Genomic DNA, 17131 nt, shown 5'->3' with positions numbered 1-17131 from the left:
CAGAAGAGGGATGTGACTTCTAGGAAATGGAGGATTTTTCCTTCTCCATTATTCAGTGGGTTCAACTCTGAAAGGACCCCTGGTTTGTGTGAAAGAAAGCGGCCCTGGACATCCCAAAGGGAACGCTATAATCTCACATGGATGGAGCCAAGTACAGGAAGAAAGTACTGGTGAAGTCAGGGGTATCAGACCCATTTGTTATGAGGGCCAGATCTGACATAAATGAGATCTTGTCAGGTCATAATGCCAGGTAGTGGAGACGGAAACTTTATAGGGCACAGAAACATAAGAACATAAGAGAAGCCATGTTGGATCAGGCCAGTGCCCCATCCAGTCCAACACTCTTTGTCACACTGGCCAAAAAACCCAAATGCCATCAGGAGGTCCATCAGTGGGGCCAGGACACTAGAAGCCCTCCCACTGTGCCCAAGCACCAGGAATACATAGCATCACCGCCCCAGATGGAGAGTTCCAGCGATAAGCTGTGGCTAATAGCAACTGATTGACCTCTGCTCCGTATGCTTATCCAATCCCCTCTTGAAGCTGTCTATGCTTGTAGACACCACCTCGTGTGGCAGTGAATTCCACGTGTTAATCCCCCTTTGGGTGAAGAAGTACTTCCTTTTATCTGTTTTAACCTGTCTGCTCAGCAATTTCATCGAATGCCCACGAGTTCTTGTATTGTGAGAAAGGGAGAAAAGTACTTCTTTCTCTACTTTCTCCATCCCATGCATTATCTTGTAAACCTCTATCATGTCACCCCGCAGTTGACATTTCTCCAAGCTAAAGAGTCCCAAGCGTTTCAACCTTTCTTCATAGGGAAAGTGTTCCAAACCTTTAATCATCCTAGTTGCCCTTTTCTGGACTTTTTCCAGTGCTATAATATCCTTTTTGAGGCACAGTGTCCAGAATTGTATGCAGTACGCAGGAGAGCCAGTTTGGTGTAGTGGTTAAGTGTGCAGACTCTTATCTGGGAGAACCGGGTTTGATTTCCCACTCCTCCACTTGCACCTGCTGGCATGGCCTTGGGTCAGCCATAGCTCTGGCAGAGGTTGTCCTTGAAAGGGCAGCTGCTGTGAGAGCCCTCTCCAGCCTCACCCACCTCACAGGGTGTCTGTTGTGGGGGAGGAAGGTAAAGGAGATTGTAAGCCGCTCTGAGACTCTTCGGAGTGGAGGGCGGGATATAAATCCAATATCTTCTTCTTCATCTTCTTCTTCTACTGCAAATGAGACCGCACCATCGATTTATACAGGGGCATTATGATACAGGCTGATTTGTTTTCAATCCCCTTCCTAATAATTCCCAGCATGGTGTTGGCCTTTTTTATTGAAATCACACACTCTTAATGCTTTCAGTGACGTATCACTTAACACAACCAAAGGTTTTTTTAAGAAAGAAACTTTAACTAAAACATGCTTAAAAGATGAGCACTCCTACAGTATTTTATTTAGCTGTCTCTGATAATGGAAGAAGCCAGAGAGAGGGAGAAGGACGCAGCCTTGCTTACGGGCCCAATAGGAGCCCTCTGGAGCCCTGATCCGGCCCCTGGGTGATGCGTTTGACACCCCTGAATTAAGTGAATCTTTATGAAGACACATTTTTGCTGCGAAGAAATTTCTTGCAGTTAAGAACCCAGCCTTTATGAAAATAGACGTCAACAAATGCTCTGTAGTCCGTTAAAAATACTATAATCTGTAAATACAATGAAATTTGCCTCTGCTGTCTCATCCCCTGCCTATCCTTAACCCAGCTGTGCCTGTTAAATACGGTTGAACTTTAGTTCACAACTCCTCAAGTGCCGTCTTAAATAAAGCGGCTTCTCAACAGGGCTCTTCCTTCTTATAATCAGGCCTTGGAGGGACGGTAGCTCAGTGGCAGAGCATCTGCTTGGGAAGCAGAAGGTCCCAGGTTCAGTCCCCGGCATCTCCAACTCAAAAGGGTCCAAGCAAATAGGCATGAAAAACCTCAGCTGGAGACCCTGGAGAAAGAGCTGCTGCCAGTCTGAGTAGACAAGACTGACTTCGATGGACCGAGAGTCTCATTCAGTAGAAGGCAGCTTCAGAGGTTCATATGTTCAGTTCAGCAGCAGCTCCTGAACCGTTCTGAGGGTTCCCCTTCCTGCTTCCCACCTTGCCCACTGAATAGGAGGTGCAGCCGCATAACAATCCCTGGGTGAGCTCCACCACCTGTTTTTCTACAAAACGACCCCTGCTTATAATCAAGTCTCTGGGCTGGGAAAAAGCCAAATGACGTATTGGACAGAAAGGGCAGGAGATGGAGGAATTTAAGAGTCTTTTGTTCACACACGCTGCTGGGGACTGCTCAGTCGGAGTGGAAAACAACTTTTGGGCAGGAAAATCTGCTTCACAGTAAAATAAGCAGCGGGGGTCTGCCATATTTGGTGTCAGAGATGGGATTCAAAAGAAAAACTCGCCACTAGTTGGTCCCACGACAAGAAGACAATATGATAGCATCGTGTTGTATTAATTTGTGAGGAACTGAAATAACTTTCCAGTCAGAAATGGCCCCCCCTCAGAAAACTAAGCAGGCACCGGGAGAGACGGAGGGGGGTGCGGGCAGGCAGCAACCTGTCAGTCAAACTCTGCATTGAAAAAATCTTAACAAAATAATTAAAAAAATAAATGAGGCATTAACTGTTTGCCTCCCAGCTCTCTGCAACGGCCGCTGCACTGGGGGGCCCTGTGTTCTGTTGAGCCCCGTCCGTGGTCTCTGCAGCTCCCAGTTCTGCCTCTCTCTTTCTGCCCCTGGAGGCTTCAGTGTCACTTTCAGGCCTCTTCCTGCCCCTCCACCAGGCCCCTGGCAGGGGCTCTCCATCCCGGCCTCCCTTGCTCTGGCCCTCTCTCCAAGCCCCAGAGTGCACTGAGGGAGATCCTGAGGAGGAGGGCAGGAAGGGCTGCAGCAGGGCGTAGTGCTCACAGCCCTTTCTTTGGCGAGGGAAGGAGGGAGCGAGGCCCAGCCGCCAGGTCTTGGTCCTAGGCCGAGTGAGGCCTGCAGGCTCCAGGGAAGAGAGTAGCTGCAGGGCCTGTGTTTCCCAGGAGCCGTTTTGGAGGGAAAAGGTGCCCAGTGGAGACCAGAGGGGTGGGGCCTGGGAGGGAAGGGGTCTCTGGGGAAAGGCTGGGCTGGAGGGAGGCTGTGGCTGGCAGAGACCCCCCTCTCCCTTGGCATTAGCAGAGGAAGGCGACATTTCTCTAGTCAGGACTGCTTTTTCATTGCACCAACCTTTGCTGTTTCTGCCTTTCACGAGCTCCTGCACTAACAATTAAAACTCACTTGTTCCTTCTTGAGTCCTCACAGTAAATGTTCTGCTGCCTGGGTGTGCACGCCTTCTGCCATGGGTTGAGGCACAACAGGGGTCGGTGTGGGGCTGCTCTGGGCCCTCCCATGCAGACCAGTCCCAGGGGGGTGGCAGCCAGCGGAAGGCCCTTCCTGGTCCCCTGCAGCTGGCAGCCGCGTGGCTAGGCTCCCAGGAGCAGGAGAGGGGTGCTTGCTCTGTGGGTCCTCTCGCTCCTGGCCACAAGCTGGGCGGGAGGGCTCAGGGGTGTCCTGAGGCTGCTGCTGGTGCTGCTGCCAGGTGGCACTGGAGGAAGTGGAGGGGCCAGCTTGACACACCCCGGCCCACTGGTGAGGCCGAAAGTGGGAGGCGGCTGGCAGTGGCCCCCCAGAAGAGGGAGAGAGGGAGGATTGAAAAGGCCTGGCCAGAGAGCAAGAAAAGGGAGCAGGAAGCTCAGGGGGCCTGTCCCCTCCCACACACTTTGCCCCATCCTGCACTTAAAGGATCAGCCAGCAGGCGACCTGCGTCAGGTGGAGAGGCCAGCCAGCCAAGGAGAAACGGAGGAAGGAAAGCAGGGTCACTGGGTGGGCCTGTGCTGAAGGACGCTCTCTCCTCCAGGGGTGAGGGGGTTAGATAAAAATATGGAGCAGAGGTCCATCAGTGGCTATTAGCCACAGTGTGTATATGTATGTGTGTGTGTATATATATATATATGTATAAATTTTTGGCCACTGTGTGATACAGATTGTTGGACTGGATGGGCCATTGGCCTGATCCAACGTGGCTTCTCTTATGTTCTTATGAACCTGGGCGGCACCCCCTTCCTAGCGTGCAGCACGCTTTGCTTCTGGCCCCGTCCTGCCGCCTGGAGCCCAACTGCACCTGTTTGCAGCCGCTGACTTGGAAGGTGCTCCAGGAGGAGAGGAGAGAAAGAGGTCCCCCCCCCCCCAGCGTTCGGGACATGGATTGGAGAGCTGGTGGAATGGGCTGGAGGGCACAGCGGGCAGTTTCTGTGCCCAGATTTTTTGTTTTAACGTTCGATGTTGCGTGTTTCCACATGCGCATACGTAGGTTGCAGCTGTTGCTGTAAACTGCTTTGAACAAGGAGGGAAGGTGGGATAGAAGTGTTCTAAGAAAAGAAGCCAACTCCATATTTCCTAAGCCGCCTCGGGCCCCGCTGCTGGATGCCGCCGCTGCCCCCTCCCCCCCCCCCCGCCCTGCTGACCGGCCTGGCCTCCTGCTTCCTCCCTGCTCAGGACAACAGCCGGCGAGTGGACAACGTGCTGAAGCTGTGGATCATCGAGGCGCGAGACCTGCCCCCCAAGAAGCGCTACTACTGCGAGCTGTGCCTGGACGACATGCTGTATGCCCGCACCACCAGCAAGGTGCGCACGGACAACGTCTTCTGGGGGGAACACTTTGAGTTCAACAACCTGCCTGCCGTGCGCACCATCCGGCTCCACCTCTACAAGGACACCGACAAGAAGCGCAAGAAAGACAAGAGCAACTACGTGGGCATGGTGAGCATCCCCATCGCCAGCGTGACCGGGCGCCACTTTGCCGAGCAGTGGTACCCGCTCAGCCAGCCCAGCGCCAGCAAGAGCAAGTCCGGCTGCCCTGCTGTCCGCGTCAAGAGCCGCTTCCAGACCATGAGCATCCTGCCCATGGAGCTCTACAAGGAGTTTGCCGAGTACGTCACCAACAACTACCGCATGCTGTGCGCCGTGCTGGAGCCCGTCCTCAGCGTCAAGAGCAAGGAGGAGGTGGCCTGCGCCCTGGTCCACATCCTGCAGAGCACCGGCAAGGCGAAGGTAGCGGCCGCGGGGCAGGGGAGGGAGGGAGGGGCGGGCGAGCGAGGTGGGGCCCTCACCCTCACCCACCTCCTCCCCTCCCCCTACAAAAGGACTTCCTGTCAGACATGGCCATGACGGAGGTGGACCGCTTCATGGACCGGGAGCACCTGATCTTCCGGGAGAACACGCTGGCCACAAAAGCCATAGAGGAGTATCTCAAACTGATTGGACAAAAATACCTCAAGGACGCCATTGGTGAGAGCCGAGTTGGGGCGGGGGCCGCGAGGAGGCCAGAGGGGGGCGGGGGGGCTTCCTTCCCAGCTGGGAGGGGGGAGCATCTCTCCAGTGGCGCTCGGAGGCGGCCAGGGGAGGGGGGGCGCACCTGGTCCCAGAACCTGCTGTGGCTTCCTCCTTTCCCAGCCCAGGTAGGCCGAGGACTCTCGGCGGGGGCAGAGGCGGCCCAGCCCCACCATTCCCTCTGCTTCCTCCCTCCCTCCCCCCAGGCGAGTTCATCCGGGCATTATACGAGTCAGAGGAGAACTGCGAGGTAGACCCCATGAAGTGCTCGGCGTCCACCCTGGCCGACCATCAGGCGAACCTGCGCATGTGCTGTGAGCTGGCCCTCTGCAAAGTGGTCAACTCCCACTGGTCAGTGGCTGGGGGGGGCAGGAGGGGTGACCTCCTGGCGGGGGGGAGGGAGGGGCAGAGAGGTGGGAAGCCATGGCAGGAGGCCTGGCGTGGAGGGAGAGTGGGCGGGGCCTTCTGCTGCTGCGGGGGCCGCTCACTGCTCTCTTGCCTGCTCCTCCCCCCCCCCCCGCAGCGTGTTCCCGCGGGAGCTGAAGGAGGTCTTTGCATCCTGGAGGCTGCGCTGTGCCGAACGGGGCAGGGAGGACATTGCCGACCGCCTGATCAGTGCCTCGCTCTTCCTGCGCTTCCTGTGCCCAGCCGTCATGTCCCCCAGCCTCTTCGGCCTCATGCAGGAGTACCCCGATGAGCAGACCTCCCGCACCCTCACCCTCATCGCCAAGGTCATCCAGAACCTGGCCAACTTCTCCAAGTGAGTGGGGGGGGGCTTGGAGGAGCAAGAGAAGGGCCAACAGGCCTGGCTGCACTCCGACACAGAGCGCCCTCTGGCCTGCCTGGCATTCTGGGCGGCAGCTGGCTGTGCGCAAGCATCCTGGGCAAGGAGTGGGGCACACGTGGCCCTGTGGGGCTGAAGGGAGGAGAAGTCCTTTGGACCCTCTGCTTAGAGGCAAACGAGTGCAGTGTAAAGACAGGTCAGGGGCTGAGACGCAGATGGGGCATCAGAAGAGCCCTGCTGGATCAGACCAGGGAGGGGCCATCCAATCCAGCCTCCTGTCTCACACAGGGGCCAGCCAGTTCCTCTGGAGGGCCAACAACAGGGCAGAGAGGCTGAGGCCTTCCCCTGAGAAGAACACAGGAGAGCCCTGCTGGGTCAGACCAGGGAGGGTCCATCTAGTCCAGCCTCCTGTCTCACACAGAGGCCAGCCAGTTCCTCTGGAGGGCCAACAACAGGGCAGAGAGGTTGAGGCCCTCCCCTGAGAAGAACATCAGAAGAGCCCTGCTGGGTCAGACCAGGGAGCGTCCATATAGTCCACCCTCCTGTCTCACACAGGGGCCAGCCAGTTCCTCTGGAGGGCCAACAACAGGGCAGAGAGGCTGAGGCCCTCCCCTGAGAAGAACACAGGAGAGCCCTGCTGGGTCAGACCAGGGAGGGTCCATCTAGTCCAGCTTCTGTCTCACACAGGGGCCAGCCAGTTCCTCTGGAGGGCCAACAACAGGGCAGAGAGGCTGAGGCCTCCCCCTGAGATGAACAGCAGAAGAGCCCTGCTGGGTCAGACCAAGGAGAGTCCATCTAGTCCAGTCTCCTGTCTCACACAGTGGCCAACCCAGTTCCTGCAGGGCCAACAACAGGGCAGAGAGGTTGAGGCCCTCCCCTGAGAAGAACATCAGAAGAGCCCTGCTGGGTCAGACTAGGGAGGGTCCATCTAGTCCTGCCTCACACAGTGGCCAGCCAGTTCCTCTGGAGGGACAAAAACAGGGCAGAGAGGTTGAGGCCCTCCCCTGAGAAGAACATCAGAAGACCCCTGCTGGGTCAGACCAGGGAGCGTCCATATAGTCCAGCCTCCTGCCTCACACAGTGGCCAGCCAGTTCCTTTGGAGGGACAAAAACAGGGCAGAGAGGCCAAGGCCTTCCCCTGAGAAGAACATCAGAAGAGCCCTGTTAGATCAGGCCAGGGAGGGTCCCTCTAGTCCAGCCTCCTGTCTCATTCAGTGGCCAGCCAGTTCCTCTGGAGGGCCAGCAACAGGGCAGAGAGGCCGAGGCCTTCCCCTGAGAAGAACCTCAGAAGAGCCCTGCTGGGTCAGATCCAGGGAGGGTCCCTCTAGTCCAGCCTCCTGTCTCATGCAGGGGCCAGCCAGTGAGCACAGGAACAGAGGCTGAGGCTTGCAATTCAAAATATTTCCTTGAGAGTCCGTCACCCCTTGTGGTCTCACTTCTTCAGATCTCTTCGGAGAAGATTGTACTGGGAATTCTGCCTATGGGAAGGATAATGGGGGTGGGGGGAGGAGTTGAGTCAGAGAGGTTTGGTGTGAATTCTGTCACCCATCTTCAAGTGTAGATACTCTGGGTAAGAGAGGAAAGGAGGTGTGTTAAAAAGGCCGCCCAGCCGAGGGTTCACCTGTGCCGTCTGCTCCCAGCCCTTCGTTCATCCCTCCGGCCAGGACCCAAAAGGTGAACACCTGACCTTCTGCTGAATGACTAGGAAGCCCTCCCTGTGAGGTTGGCTCACAGTAGCGTGGCCTGCCAGTCTAGGCACTGAATTGCAGACTGCGAAGAAAAAGGACTGGAAGTTATTGTTTAAAATATGTTTTTATTAAGCTGCAAAAAGAACAGTCACTGAGGAAGGAAGCAATAAATCTAGGTTTAGCTAGTAACTAGGTTCAGCTAGTAACTAGGTTTAGTTACTAGCTGAACACTTTAGAATGTTGGGTTCGCAAAGTCCGAGCTGCTCCCCTTCCAGTCAATTCCCTCTGAAGTCAGCAAAGCCAGTGCCGTTTGGCTTCAGCAGGCAAGGCCCAAGGTGGCCGAAAGAGCCAAGAGAAGCCAGCCCTCTCCCCCCAGGCTGCAGAACAGATCTGGAGAACATAAGAACATAACAGAAGCCTGTTGGATCAGGCCAATGGCCCATCCAGTCCAACACTCTCTGTCACATAAGAACATAAGAGAAGCCCTGTTGGATCAGGCCAGTGGCCCCTCCAGTCCAGCACTCTGTGTCACATAAGAACATAAGAGAAGCCCTGTTGGATCAGGCCAGTGGCCCCTCCAGTCCAACACTCTGTGTCACATAAGAACATAAGAGAAGCCCTGTTGGATCAGGCCAGTGGCCCCTCCAGTCCAGCACTCTGTGTCACATAAGAACATAAGAGAAGCCCTGTTGGATCAGGCCAGTGGCCCCTCCAGTCCAACACTCTGTGTCACATAAGAACATAAGAGAAGCCCTGTTGGATCAGGCCAGTGGCCCCTCCAGTCCAACACTCTGTGTCACATAAGAACATAAGAGAAGCCCTGTTGGATCAGGCCAGTGGCCCCTCCAGTCCAGCACTCTGTGTCACATAAGAACATAAGAGAAGTCATGTTGGATCAGGCCAGTGGCCCCTCCAGTCCAACACTCTGTGTCATATAAGAACATAAGAGAAGCCCTGTTGGATCAGGCCAGTGGCCCATCCAGTCCAACACTCTGTGTCACATAAGAACATAAGAGAAGCCCTGTTGGATCAGGCCAATGGCCCATCCAGTCCAACACTCTGTGTCACATAAGAACATAAGAGAAGCCCTGTTGGATCAGGCCAGTGGCCCCTCCAGTCCAACACTCTGTGTCACATAAGAACATAAGAGAAGCCCTGTTGGATCAGGCCAGTGGCCCATCCAGTCCAACACTCTGTGTCACATAAGAACATAAGAGAAGCCATGTTGGATTAGGCCAGTGGCCCATCCAGTCCAACACTCTGTGTAACATAAGAGAAGCCATGCTGGATCAGGCCAATGGCCCATCCAGTCCAACACTCTGTGTCACATAAGAACATAAGAGAAGCCCTGTTGGATCAGGCCAGTGGCCCCTCCAGTCCAACACTCTGTGTCACATAAGAACATAAGAGAAGCCCTGTTGGATCAGGCCAATGGCCCATCCAGTCCAACACTCTGTGTCACATAAGAGAAGCCCTGTTGGATCAGGCCAGTGGCCCCTCCAGTCCAACACTCTGTGTCACATAAGAACATAAGAGAAGCCCTGTTGGATCAGGCTAATGGCCCCTCCAGTCCAACACTCTGTGTCACATAAGAACATAAGAGAAGCCATGTTGGATTAGGCCAGTGGCCCATCCAGTCCAACACCCTGTGTAACATAAGAGAAGCCATGCTGGATCAGGGCAATGGCCCCTCCAGTCCAACACTCTTTGTCACATAAGAACATAAGAGAAGCCCTGTTGGATCAGGCCAGTGGCCCATCCAGTCCAACACTCTGTGTCACAGAAGAACATAAGAGAAGCCCTGTTGGATCAGGCCAGTGGCCCATCCAGTCCAACACTCTGTGTCACATAAGAACATAAGAGAAGCCCTGTTGGATCAGGCCAGTGGCCCCTCCAGTCCAACACTCTGTGTCACATAAGAACATAAGAGAAGCCCTGTTGGATCAGGCCAGTGGCCCATCCAGTCCAACACTCTGTGTCACATAAGAACATAAGAGAAGCCCTGTTGGATCAGGCTAATGGCCCCTCCAGTCCAGCACTCTGTGTCACATAAGAACATAAGAGAAGCCATGTTGGATTAGGCCAGTGGCCCATCCAGTCCAACACTCTGTGTAACATAAGAGAAGCCATGCTGGATCAGGCCAATGGCCCCTCCAGTCCAACACTCTTTGTCACATAAGAACATAAGAGAAGCCCTGTTGGATCAGGCCAGTGGCCCATCCAGTCCAACACTCTGTGTCACAGAAGAACATAAGAGAAGCCCTGTTGGATCAGGCCAGTGGCCCCTCCAGTCCAACACTCTGTGTCCCATAAGAACATAAGAGAAGCCCTGTTGGATCAGGCCAGTGGCCCATCCAGTCCAACACTCTGTGTCACATAAGAACATGAGAGAAGCCATGTTGGATTAGGCCAGTGGCCCATCCAGTCCAACACTCTGTGTCACATAATAACATAAGAGAAGCCATGTTGGATCAGGCCAGTGGCCCATCCAGTCCAACATTCTGTGTCACATAAGAACATAAGAGAAGCCATGTTGGATTAGGCCAGTGGCCCATCCAGTGCAACACTCTGTGTCACATAAGAACATAAGAGAAGCCATGTTGGATTAGGCCAGTGGCCCATCCAGTCCAACACTCTGTGTCACATAAGAACATAAGAGAAGCCCTGTTGGATCAGGCCAGTGGCCCCTCCAGTCCAACACTCTGTGTCACATAAGAACATAAGAGAAGCCCTGTTGGATCAGGCCAATGGCCCTTCCAGTCCAACACTCTGTGTCACACAGTGGCCAATTTTTTTTTAATATATATATACACACGCACACACACACTGTGGCTAATAGCCACTTATGGACCTCTGCTCCATATTTTTATCCGATCCCCTCTTGAAGGTGGCTATGCTTGTTGCTGCCACCACCTCCTGTGGCAGTGAATTCCACATGTTAATCACCCTGTGATCCCTGTGTTGCTCAGGATGCCAAGCCTTGCTCGGCCTTTGAACCAATGACCTCTAGCCAAAGGCCTGAGCCAGTCTGGGAGCAGACGACCTCGTGGCCCTCTGGCTGTGGGAGAACGGGGGGGGGGGGGAGTTCTGCTTCCCTACAGGTGCTTCATTGGATGGGAGGTCAATGGGGAGTTGGCACCTTCCAGCAGCTGATTCCGTCTCCTCTCCCCGGTGTGAGGTCAGGCTGTTCTCTTCTCAGCAGGACAGTTTGCGTCTCTGAGCAAAAGACAAAACTCCCAGAGCAGCGTTGAAAAGCCTGAACCAAACTTTAAGTCAGAACTCCATTTTGAAAGAGCCCCAAATCCATGACGAGGTATTGAGGTGGCAGGCTGAGGTGTGACTCCCTTCCTAAAGCAGCAGAGTTAGCAAGAAGGCCTAAGAAGGGATGAGAGAGGTCAGGTGGAGGAGGAGAAACAAGGGGTAGAGAAGTGCGCTTCCTCCACACCCCCCATTCTGCCCCTGCCTTTGGCCGGTGCCCTTTGCCTGGGCCCTCCTCACGAGAGCCTCTCCCCTCCCCTCCCCTCCCCGGGCCCAGGTTCGGCAGCAAGGAGGAGTACATGGCCTTCATGAACGAGTTCTTGGAGCTGGAGTGGGCCAGCATGCAGCAGTTCCTCTACGAGATCTCCAACCTGGACACGCTCACCAACAGCACCAGCTTCGAGGGCTACATCGACCTGGGCCGGGAGCTCTCCGCCCTGCACGCCCTGCTCTGGGAGGTCATGCCCCAGCTCAGCAAGGTGCGGAGGGAGGCGGGGCCTGGTGGGGGTGGGCGGCTCTCCCTCCTCCTGCTCCTCTCAGCCTCCGCCTGCCTCTTCCCTTGCAGGAGGCCCTGATCAAGCTGGGGCCTTTGCCCCGCCTGCTCAACGACATCAGCCTGGCCCTCAGGAACCCCCACATCCAGCGGCAGCCCAGCCACCAGGGAGAGCGCCTGCAACCAAAGCCCGTCATCCTCCGCGGACCCTCCGCTGACATGCAGTCCTCCTACATGATGCGGGACCTCAACAGGTCAGCCCCCAGGGATGGCAGAAGGGGCTGGGCCGTGCAGATTCCTCTTGGGGGGGGGGGCTCTCTCCACCAACTTCTGGTGATAGGATCCCCTTGAAGGGCTGTCAGAGAGAGGATGGTGTGGGGTTGTTTTCTGTGGCCCCGGAAGGAAGGACCAGAACCAGCAGGTTGAAATTAAATCAAAAGAGTTTCTGGCTCAACATTAAGAAGAACCTCTTGAGCATTGAAGATCCTGTGAATTTAGGGGGAGGTGATGGTGAGTTTCCTGCATTGTGCAGGGGGTTGGACTAGATGGCCCTTGAGGTCCCTTCCAACTCGAGGATTCTAGAGCGGTTCCTCAGTGGAACCGGCTTCCTCCTGGGGAGGTGGTGGGATCTCCTTCCTTGGAGGTTTTTCAACAGAGGCTAGATGGCCATCTGACAGCAATGAGGATCCTGTGAATTTAGGGGGAGGTGTTTGTGAGTTTCCTGCATTGTGCAGGGGGTTGGACTAGATGACCCTAGAGTTCCCTTCCAACTCTATGATTCTATTCTAGAGCAGTTCCTCAGTTGAACAGGCTTCCTCCTGGGGACATGGTGGGCTGTCCTTCCTTGGAGGGCTCTAAACAGAGGCTAGATGGCCATCTGACAGCAATGAAGATCTTGTGAATTTAGGGGGAGGTGTTTGTGAATTTCCTGCATTGTGCAGGGGTTGGACTAGATGACCCTGGAGATCCCTTCCAACTCTTGGATTCCTGATGGTTAGAGCGATTCTTCAGTGGAACAGGCTTCCTCCTTGGGAGGTGGTGGGCTCTCCTTTTTTGGAGGTTTTTCAACAGAGGCTAGATGGCCATCTGACAGCAATGAAGATCCTGTGAATATAAGGAGAGGTGTTTGTGAGTTTCCTGCATTGTGCAGGGGGTTGGACTAGATGACCCTTGAGGTCCCTTCCAACTCTATGATTCTAGAGCAGTTCCTCAGTGGAACAGGCTTCCTCCTTGGGAGGTGGTGGGCTGTCCTTCCTTGGAGGTTTTTCAACAGAGGCTAGATGGCCATCTGACAGCAATGCAGATCCTGTGAATTTAGGGGGAGGTGTTTGTGGGTTTCCTGCATTGTGCAGGAGGTTGGACTAGATGACCCTGGAAGTCCCTTCCAACTCTGTGATTCTATGATTCTGCTCTTTCCGGACAGCTCCATGGACATGCAGCCCTACCTGATACGAGGCATGAACAGGTGAGTCCTGCTGGGCCAGGAATCAAGAACCAAAAAGGTAAGTGAGAAGCCAGGCAAAGGGCCAGTCGCTAAAACACAGATATCCAAAATGCAATCAAAAATACATGCATGTATTTATCAAAAACATTACTGGGCCCAACTATGGCCTCATTACAGAATAAAAATGCCATCTACACCTCTCAGCTGAGCCCACAGTGTTTTTGCCTCTGGCTGACACACATTTGTCGCAGCTGAGGAAGGAGAGCCCCAGAGCAAACTCATTTCTGCAGTCACTCACAACTTCAAGCCAGGAGTTCACAAAGTAGAATTGTTGCTCACAGGACTCCACAACTTAGAGCAAGGGTGTCAGATGTCTGGGCCAGAATCACCCCTCCTCGGGCCCTTTCAACCCCTGAAACTCTGAGGCTGCCAAAGTTCCCAGCTCTTTCTTTCTTGTCTTCACAGGCTGAAGCTGGAAGCAATTCTGGGCTTGCAAAGCTGCAAAGAAAATGCAGAATGGACTTTGCATTAAGGTCTCTGCCCAGATAGACTAGCAGGGACCTTAATGGAAAATCCATTCCATGTTTTCCTTGTGACTTTGTCTGTGCTGCAATGTATTTTAATGGAGTAGGGCTCAGTTTCACCTTTTAGAGTTTATATGGCCAGTTCCTTGCTGGAGAGTTCCTTGCAGAAGCTGTTCCTTTCTGGAGTTGTGTGGCCTTGCAAATGAAGGGTCTCTGCTGAAGGGACCTGAGAACTGGTGCCTTGTGAGTACTCTAACCTGGAACCCACAGCCAAAGGGGGATATTACCCTGGAGAGCCATTGCCAGTCTGAGTAGACCTTGCAATGCCCAGCCAGTTCATGTTTCCCTAAGCCCAGAGCATGCTTTGGTTTAGATGTTTAGTTTCTGCTGTGATCCTTGTGCTTTTTCTTGATGTTTTATTTTAAAAATTGCATTGCCAGATCCCTCTATTCCCCTACCTTTCCATTTTGAACAAAACATTGTAAGAGTTTTAAGCATGTTTGTATTTTAAGTAAAAAATAATATCTTCAATTGTGTTTCTCAGTATCCTTTATAAAGTTTATATCTCCACGACCTGGAGATAGACACATGGCCTGGCCCCACAAAGCCCCATTTATGTCAGATCTGGATCTTAATAAATGAATTTGACGCCCCTGGGTTAGAGGGGGGGTTGTGGGGAACAATTGCGACTGGCCGTGTTTCAGCCCCGAGAGGCCTTCTTCAGTGGTCAGCAATCTGTGTACCCACAGGCACACGGCACAGTAATACAACAAGGAACAACTGGATGTAGGACCAGAAAAGGAGTTTTCTAATAAAGATCCATTTAGACAAGGCTTATGAGGTCTCCTAGAATCTGGCCCGGTTTTGTATATTTCCATGCATACACGCTGAATGCTGTTGCTATTGTCTGCCTTCTGGTTTTGGTCAAAAATATACAGGTGTAGACAAACAGTCAGAGCAAGGCACCAAAAACGTTGAGAAGTGGAGGCCTCATCAACACTTTCTCATGACTTGTCTAAATGGATCTTTATTAGGAAACTCCTTTTTGCTCCTACATCCAGTTGTTCTTTCTTTTATTATAGTGCCACGTGCCTCTGTGTATAGGGTATTTTGGTTCTGTAATGAGGCTATTATAATTGGCCCCATAAATGTTTTTAAACATTTCATGTATTTTTAAAATTACATTTAAGATTGATGTGTTTTTACCAACTGGCCCTTTTATTTGGTTTCTAACTTACTTTTTTGGTTCTTGATCCAGTTTTGGCGGTTAAGTCCCCCCCCCCTTTCATTCCTTTCTTTTTCAGTCCTGCTCTGCCCCCCCTGCTCCACATATGCTCAAGAGAGCCCTCCAGAGGGAGAGGAGGAGTGCCCCCGCACCTTCCTCCAGCCCTCACGGGTCTCCCCTCCCGCAGAAACACAGCAAGGCTCTAAAGCAGCGGCCCAATCAGGACCTTTGGCCTGCCTGGCCCCTTCCAGCTCCGTGGTCCAGCAGGGGGCGGGTCTGGCTCGTCTCTCCTTGGCTCCTTGTGGTGTCTCCTGATGCCAAGGCTGTGGGCTGCTGGGCCTGGGAAAGTCCTTCCTTGAGTGACCTGGGGCTTTCTCTCTCTCCCCCCCGCAGCTCCATGGACATGACCCGTTTGCCTTCGCCCACCAAGGAGAAGGGCTCGAAGGACATGTTCTTTGTGGCCCGGCCTCCCCTGGCCCGCTCCTCCCCGGCCTACTGCACCAGCAGCTCGGACATCACGGAGCCGGACCAGAAGGTGCTGAGCGTCAACAAGAGCGTCTCCATGCTGGACCTGCAAGACAGCCGCATGAACAGCATCTCCAACCTGCACAGCGTGGGCGACATGCTCAACAGCAGCCAGGCCTCCATCACAGCCGGCCTGGGCCTGCGCCCCAGCCGCCTCTCCCAGGGCAGCGGCTCCAGCATCGCCGCTGGCCTGCGCCTCAGCCAGATGGGCGTCACCACGGAGGGGACCTCCTCTGCCCAGCAGCTCAGGATCCCCCTCTCCTTCCAGAACCCGCTCTTCCACATGGCCTCCGACGGGCCCGCCCACCCGCACCGCTCCCCGGAGGGCAACCCCGACGCCTTCGCCCCCTTCCACGGCTACAGCAAGAGCGAGGACCTCTCCTCCAGCAAGCACATCATCCACAGCCACAGCTACAGCGACGAGTTCACCCGCCAGGGCTCCGAGTTCACCAAGCGCCAGCTCTCCCTGCAGGAGAACCTCCAGAACATGCTCTCGCCCCCCCAGATCACCATCGGGCCCCAGCAGCGCCAGCCCCAGCCCCAGCCCTCCGTCCCGCGGGGCAAGGCCCAGCAACAGCAGCAGCAGCAGCTCACCGTCTCCGCCGCCCAGAAGCCCCGCCCCTCCAGCGGCAACCTCCTCCAGCCCGAGCCCCCCTACGGCCCCGCCCGCACCCGCCAGCAGTCCGTCGCCAAGGAGGCCCCATCTGCCCTCAAGCCCTCCATCACCAAGCAGGTCAGTGGGGCTGGCTGGGGAGGGGCTCCTGCATTGGGCCCAGAGGGCCCTTCCAGCTCCGGGCTTGTAGGAGGCTTGTCGCCCTGGCTGTTTCCTTCCCTTGGAGAGCCCTGAACTGGCCTTCTACCCAAAAGGGCTGCTGGCTGCAGCTTGGGGAGAAGCGGAGTCAGGGCAGGGCAGGGCAGGCGCAATGCCCCAGGGGAGCTGCTCTCTGCAGTCTGAAGGTGGGTTGTCCCCACTCCTCCTCCTCCTCCTCCACATGCAGCTGCTGGGGCACCTTGGGTCAGCCACAAGTTCTCACAGAGCAGTACTCTCCGACCTCTCTCAGCCGGGTGTCTGCTGTGGGGAGGGGAAGGGAAAGGAAATTGTAAGCCCCTCTGAGACTCCTGCGGGTCGTGAAGGGCGGCGTATAAATCCAGTCTCTTCCTTGTTGTCTTCAAAACAGCCAGGAAATCCCATCGGTGGCTGCCTTGGTTTCCTGGGAGCCCTTCTGTTTCCTCAAAAGCCCCTCACATGCTCTGGGTGGGACCAGAGACCTCAGGAGGTGGGACCAGAGACCTCAGGAGGTGGGACCAGGTGCCCTCAGGAGGTCCATCAGTGGGGCCAGGACACTAGAAGCCCTCCCACTGTTGCCCCCCCCCAAGCACCAAGAGTACAGAGCTCACTGCCCCAGGCAGAGAGTCCCAACGATATGCTGTGGCTAAGAGCCACTGATGGACCTCTGCTCCAGATGTTGATCCAGTCCCCTCTTGAAGTCATCTATGCTTGTAGCTGCCACCACCTCCTGTGGCAGTGAATTCCACATGTGAAGAAGGACTTCCTTTTATCCATTCTAACCAGACTGCTCAGCAATTTCATTGAGTGCCCACAAGTTCCTGTATTGTGAGATAGGGAGAAAAGTACTTCTTTCTCTACCTTCTCCATCCCATGCATAATCTTGTAAACCTCTGTCATGTCATCCTTCAGTTGCTGTTTCTCCAAGCTGAAGAGCCCCAAGCGTTTTAACCTTTCTTCAGAGGGAAAGCTGTTTTATTTTCAGTCCCCTTCCTAATAATCCCTGACACTGAGTTTGCC

At 54.6% G+C, this 17131-nt stretch overlaps 1 protein-coding gene across 6 annotated transcripts in view; it reads left to right on the top strand.

Moving 5' to 3' along the window:
* The window catches only part of SYNGAP1 (synaptic Ras GTPase activating protein 1), a 98147-nt gene that overhangs the window by 53941 nt on the left and 27075 nt on the right, over positions 1-17131 (top strand). For 3 of the 6 annotated variants that reach the window (XR_009555404.1, XM_060238874.1, XM_060238872.1), the window contains exons 8-15: positions 4550-5104; positions 5197-5341; positions 5590-5734; positions 5907-6143; positions 11391-11592; positions 11679-11860; positions 13030-13071; positions 15193-16057. Coding sequence is in view for 5 of the 6 variants with exons in the window: in XM_060238874.1 (XP_060094857.1) it covers positions 4550-5104; positions 5197-5341; positions 5590-5734; positions 5907-6143; positions 11391-11592; positions 11679-11860; positions 13030-13071; positions 15193-16057 (2373 nt within the window). In the remaining variant the exon portion in view is untranslated. The remainder of the gene's footprint in view (positions 1-4549; positions 5105-5196; positions 5342-5589; positions 5735-5906; positions 6144-11390; positions 11593-11678; positions 11861-13029; positions 13072-15192; positions 16058-17131) is intronic. The other 3 variants (XM_060238876.1, XM_060238875.1, XM_060238873.1) reach the window with 1 other exon arrangement.

Source organism: Heteronotia binoei, chromosome 5 (assembly GCF_032191835.1).
Source record: "Heteronotia binoei isolate CCM8104 ecotype False Entrance Well chromosome 5, APGP_CSIRO_Hbin_v1, whole genome shotgun sequence".
In the NCBI taxonomy this organism is placed as follows: domain Eukaryota; kingdom Metazoa; phylum Chordata; class Lepidosauria; order Squamata; family Gekkonidae; genus Heteronotia; species Heteronotia binoei.
Note: the sequence above shows the minus strand (reverse complement) of the source record. Positions and strands in the feature narration are given on the sequence as shown.